Source organism: Nicotiana tabacum, chromosome 4, assembly GCF_000715075.1.
Source record: "Nicotiana tabacum cultivar K326 chromosome 4, ASM71507v2, whole genome shotgun sequence".
Classification (NCBI taxonomy): domain Eukaryota; kingdom Viridiplantae; phylum Streptophyta; class Magnoliopsida; order Solanales; family Solanaceae; genus Nicotiana; species Nicotiana tabacum.
In genome coordinates, this window is record NC_134083.1 from 18,499,271 (window position 1) to 18,504,894 (window position 5,624).

The following is a 5,624-nucleotide window of genomic DNA, read 5'->3' on the forward strand; positions in this document are numbered from 1 at the left end:
TTTGGTTAAACTTACAACTCACGCAACACAAGCGGAATTGCATTTTTAAGTGAAAGAAGGTCACAAAAAAGGAAAATACAGTGTTATCAACCTGTAAAACGGAATTATATGGGACTTGGATAAGAACAAGAGGAGACGAGCAAAAGATGTAAATAGTCACCATAATATATTTTTGCAATTAGCTCGTAGGGAGTAAGAACTTTTAATTTAACAAAAAGATGAAAACATGTCTCCGTTAAGATTAAGTTATGTCATTTCTAGATACGAACAATGCTGATTTTGATTTAGCACAAATTGAAAATAATCTTGTTATTTTTTCCCTTTTTCCTTTTCAGAAAGAGGCACGAGCTACCAATGGTGAAATCAGTAATATAAAAAATAACATTTGATTTATATACATAATATACTTTTTTCTAAATGTGTTTAATTAATTATCCTTAGCTTCGCTCATATAGAGATATATGTCGATGAAATAGTCGAAGTGTCCGCAAACTACTAAAATTCTATTGTCATTAAAAAAAAAACAAGAGGAAAGAAACATGAGCCACATGCAACCTCACAGCCATTTTAGTTTTTGCCTAAAGTAGTATGACAAATAATGGTGACATATACTGCCATTATTTCATTTCCAAGTTCTGCATTGAAAGCAGATGAATATGTTACATAATTTAGTACATTCTCATAGACTTCTTAAAACTTTTACCTAAAAATGTTAGAATGTGTAAAAGAAAGGGCACATGTCCTAAATTTATCATACGTTGTAAAGACCACATGACCGTTATTCCAGTTAGCAGCATTTTTGCCAACTTGCTTCTTTTGTGTTCCTCTCTTTCAAAGAAAACGCGGCTCTCACCACTCTTCCTCCTCATATATATATTCTATAAAAAAATAACTAACCTAAATGCGAAATCCCAAAGGAACTCAACCTTACCCCAACTTGTTCCTGTAAACCCTAATTTCTTTCCCCTGTGTTATACGTACCAAAATTCAACTTCTAGTTGGGGGTTTTCCCCTTTTCAGATAGCCCTAATCTTATTCAGTTCCAAGTTTCCTTTTTTGCTTCAATTCTGAGGCAATTGAAGTTTAATTATATAGGAAAAAGAAGGAAATTAAGTAAACAAGTTGAAGGGAAGATGAGTGTGAACGAATTTGGAGATGGGGTTGCATGGTACAGAGGAGCAATGGTAGGAAAAGGAAGTTTTGGTTGTGTTTATTTGGCTACTTTAAAGAACCCCAGATTGAAAAATAGCTACTTTCCAGCAGTTATGGCTGTGAAATCTGCCGAGGTTTCAGTTTCAGGTTCAATTCAAAAGGAAAGGGAGGTTTTGAACAACATCAAGGGTTGTCCTTATATAATTCGATGCTTTGGTGATGAGACTACCACAGGTCAAAATGGTGCAATGGTTTATAACTTGTTGTTGGAGTATGGTTCAGGTGGAACCCTAGCTGAGAGGATCAAGAAATCAGGAATCAAAGGATTGTCTGAATTTGAGGTAAGGAATTATACAAGATCTATGCTTAGAGGGTTGCATTTTATTCATACAATTGGTTATGTTCATTGTGATATGAAACCTGATAATGTGTTGCTCGTGCCGAATTCAAGCGACGGTAGTGGTGCTGAATTTAGGGCAAAGATTGGTGATTTAGGGTTAGCTAAAAGAGAAAATCAGAGCAAGAAGAGGAGGTTGGAGCCTTACTGGAGGGGTACTCCAATGTATTTGTCGCCCGAAGCTGTTTCGGATAACATACAAGAGTGTCCTGCTGATATTTGGGCTTTAGGGTGTATTGTGCTTGAGATGTTAACCGGAAAACCTCCATGGGATAGGGAAGAATATATGGTTGCTGAGGATGTCCTTAAAAAGATTGGGGGAGGACATGAATTGCCTAAAATTCCTGGCAACTTATCGAAGGAGGCAAAAGATTTCTTGAAGGGTTGTTTCGTGAGGAACCCTAGGTATAGATGGACCGCCGAGATGCTGCTGAATCATCCATTTGTTGAGGGATTGATTGATGATGAAGGAGTTGAACGACCACTGGAGGTCGAGGATATAAATGTAGTTGATTCTATACTCCTGGTTACTGAGAGTGATGATGAATTGGCCTATTATTCGGAAGATTGGAGTTGTGTATCTGAAGATGATTCCCTTGGATACTGGTCTGAGGAAGATTATGAGGAAATACACAATGAAATGACATCTTATTTTGCTGATGAAGAGATATTCAAAGTAGAAGAAAGTATAGCTGCTATAAGCTCCACCATTGATGGTGGTTCTGATCGTATAATTGACGCCTCAATTGAGGTCCCTTCAGGGGGTCCCTCAAATAATTCGCCGAAATGCCCATTAAATTTTACCATTCCTGCAGGAGTCTAGCAATAGTTGGCAGGATGGAGATTTAAACGTAGAATTTTACCTTAAATTCATTGATTTGTTACTAGATGTATGCGGTGTAGTCTGTGTGCAGTTCAAATTGATTGAGATTAAATGATAAAGTCTGTTATTCGTTTCCATTATTTCTAATTTGTTGCTTCCAAGGCTCTACCTTTGCATTTTGCTGTTGCAGAACTACTTAACAGTCTAAATTTGTGTTTGTTGCTCCATGTTTCTTTGATTATTTTGGAACAGGCTAAACATAGACCATTCTGTATTTTGATTTTAACATTAACCACAAGCAGGAAACATGCCAATTCTCATTGGAACTCTTAACTAACCATGCGAGTGCAATGGTTTTTGTAGGATGCTTACCAGATTATGCATCTAACCGAAAATCTTGGAACAGCTGTAGTCTTCTTCATCACTGTATTCTTACTATGAAATGCATGAACTGGCTAACAAGCTAGTGAAGATTTCAGTCACCAGTCTTTTGAGTGAACTTCTTTCTAATTAGAAGGCAGAGAAGGTTAATTCTCTTAGGTTGCTTATCTCAACATTCATGTGTTAGGTCTAAAACTCTATGAGCCTTGATGAGTTTTTAACTTTGCCCTGATTTCCAGGAGCTAGAGCAAATTTATCTTTACTCTCACTTATGTATCCCTGTCTATCTGATGTCGGTAACTTTAAATCCTCTTTGATGTTCTTTACCGTTCACCCAGTGGGGAATTAGGGGAAAAAAGAGGGACAATAGAAGTAAGAAGTCCTTGTGTTTTGAGTTGATATTGAGCAGTCCATAGAAGTAACTTATTAAATTTTGTGACTTGTGAAACTTAAGAGTTTTCTCTATACGCATGCATGTCTAAGTGAACATGTGGTAGTCAGAGATACTTTTTTTTATTCTTCCAAGAAGCTTGATTCTCTTGTTTCATAAAGATAAGAGTGTTCTATGGATCATGTTGACAGGGCAAGCCCGTGATGTAAGGCTTCTGCTACATTAAGTTTAGGTAGTTCAAATTGCAGAAGAATTTGGAAGAACATCTTGCAAATTCTACTTGAATCAGAGGAAATAATACAGTGAGAAGGGAGGACAACCATATAAACCTTGTCCCAACTGAATAAGTAGAAGAATCAGCTTCTAAACCTTTCAATTGTTAGTAGCTCAATCATTCCATCATTTTCAGGGTTTGTTAAACGTTCAATGTCCTCGTTTCACACCCCCGGATTTACTTATTTATTTTTAAAAAACTTCTTACTTGCGAATGTGCTCATTGCCAGATGAGGATTTCATGTCTGGAAATAGATGGCTATACTCTACAGCTGAAGTTGCTCCAAAAGCACAGGTGGCTTTCAAGCCTGAAAATGAAGAGCTGTTTATGAAGCCAATGCTGATGATAACAAAGATATCACTTTAGTATTATTATGCTGGCAATTAGCGAAGAAACTGCAGGTATCGACAGTGAAGATCAAGTTGATGTTTGTTTCAAGTGTAGCCACTTCTCCCCATCTTGCTATTCAGTATTCAGGTACTGGGATATGTTCTTATTCTCCTTACAACATAAAGTCTATTTTTATTCTTCTCATGTTATGTACTTGTTTAGTTGGTTTAGTTCAAGAGAGTTGCATCATATCTGGAACTTTTACTCATATGCACTTTGTGAAGTCTAAATTCTCTTGTTTTTCAGGTTCAAAACAGAGTTGATACTAGGTGTTCGTTCCCTTATTTCCATTTATCAATGTCAAAATAAAAGCTCTTAAATTCCCCAAGGTTGTCGAAACAAATCCTGTGTATAAAATACTTCAGCAACTTCTTCTATTTCCATTCAGTGCATTTTTTTAATACCATTAGTGTAATTCACATGTTATAGCAAGTTATCCGCCTCATTTTCTCATGATAATAGTTTCACTAATTACGGACAATAACCTCTACTTATTATCTTATAAATAACCTCTCCATTTTTGTTATTATCATTTTGTGCGAATTTTGTATCCAAGAACGTAAAGAAAAGGCGAAGGGAAAATCACGTCATAGGTAGGTCTTAAAAGGACAGTCCGGAGTACAAAGTTACCCGCATTCACGCCAGGTCCGGAGAAGGTCATTCACCAAAGTGTGATGTAGGCAGCCTACTTTGACGCAAGCGATAATAGCTGATTTCATGACTCGAATTCGTAACCTATAAGTTATATGGAGATAATTTTACGTTATTGGTAGGCTTTTAAAAGCAAAATCACAAAGGAAGATGAAGGAAGAAGGAACCTAACAGGAATCCATGTTACTTCTTCGTTTACCCCTGTTGGTTTGGCGGCTAAGGTTGATAAAGAATCATTAAAAGCTAAAATTGGATTGGTTCCTTGTACCTTCAACTCGGTTTAGAATCGACACTGAATTAAAGATGGCTAAGTCCATTGTTCAACAATTCCTAAAGCCAAAAATAGCTGGATTCCAAGAAGAGGAAAAAAGAATTAAAGGTGTAAAAGCCATCTATAGTCAAAATGGAGTCGATGTTCGTAAAAAGCGGCTAGAAATTGATTAATTATCAATTTTGAATCGAACTGACTTTTCAAAACAGATTATAACATAATTTGTTCCAGCGTTATTAATGATCTTGTACGGATGATCTTGGTAGAATGGTATATCTAATTTTTTTCTGTAGAGAAGCGATGAGAGTACATGAAGCAATGCACATTGGCGAAGCCAAAATTTAAAGTTTATGAATTCAAAATTTTAATCTTTTTAAGCTATCGGATTCCAAATTATTACTATTTTGTATATATTCAATTGATTTATTAAGATATGTACAATATTTATACTAAAACTACTGAGTTCGGCCGAATCACTAAGTTATACTCTAGCTTTGCCCCTGACAATGCACACATATATCTCAAAATTTCAAGGTGATTTTTTCTCAATCTACCTAAGCGGTAGTGGAAGGTAGCAACCTAACATGGTCCTAATCAAATAGTCGGAGTGCAAGTAAACTAATCCAATTGTTATCCAACTAATATAAATTCAAGAAAACCCATACATAAGAGTGGGAGCTGAACCCATAATCTTTAACTGGTTGTGACATCATAATCTAACCATTTAAATTATGTGTCTATGGCATTTCCGTAGGACCAATTTTGGTATCTACTCATTCTATGGAATTACGTTTTGCTTCTAAAAACAAAAGGCAAAAGAAAGACAAAGAAAGCTTCACGCTATTGTTGAGGATATTTTATTTTATATGCCATCAACTCTTCATGGCGGCATAT

General features: G+C 36.0%; 1 protein-coding gene across 2 annotated transcripts; it reads left to right on the forward strand.

The window, feature by feature from the left end:
- Positions 1–833: 833 nt before the first annotated feature.
- Positions 834–4,308, forward strand: LOC107796665 (mitogen-activated protein kinase kinase kinase 20). Of its 2 annotated transcripts, XM_016619458.2 has the most exons (3): positions 834–3,522; positions 3,648–3,895; positions 4,055–4,308. In XM_016619458.2, exon 1 carries the CDS (start codon positions 1,134–1,136, stop codon positions 2,370–2,372), a length of 1,239 nt encoding a protein of 412 aa, XP_016474944.1. In that variant the 5' UTR covers positions 834–1,133; the 3' UTR covers positions 2,373–3,522; positions 3,648–3,895; positions 4,055–4,308. The 2 variants fall into 2 exon arrangements, with proteins under 2 accessions (XP_016474944.1, XP_075107570.1); XM_075251469.1 differs by having other exon boundaries at positions 834–3,895.
- Positions 4,309–5,624: the final 1,316 nt, after the last annotated feature.

Coding starts and splice junctions, on each gene's coding strand:
- LOC107796665 (XM_075251469.1), top strand. CDS start 1,134: ATGAGTGTGAACGAATTTGGAGATGGGGTTGCATGGTACAGAGGAGCA.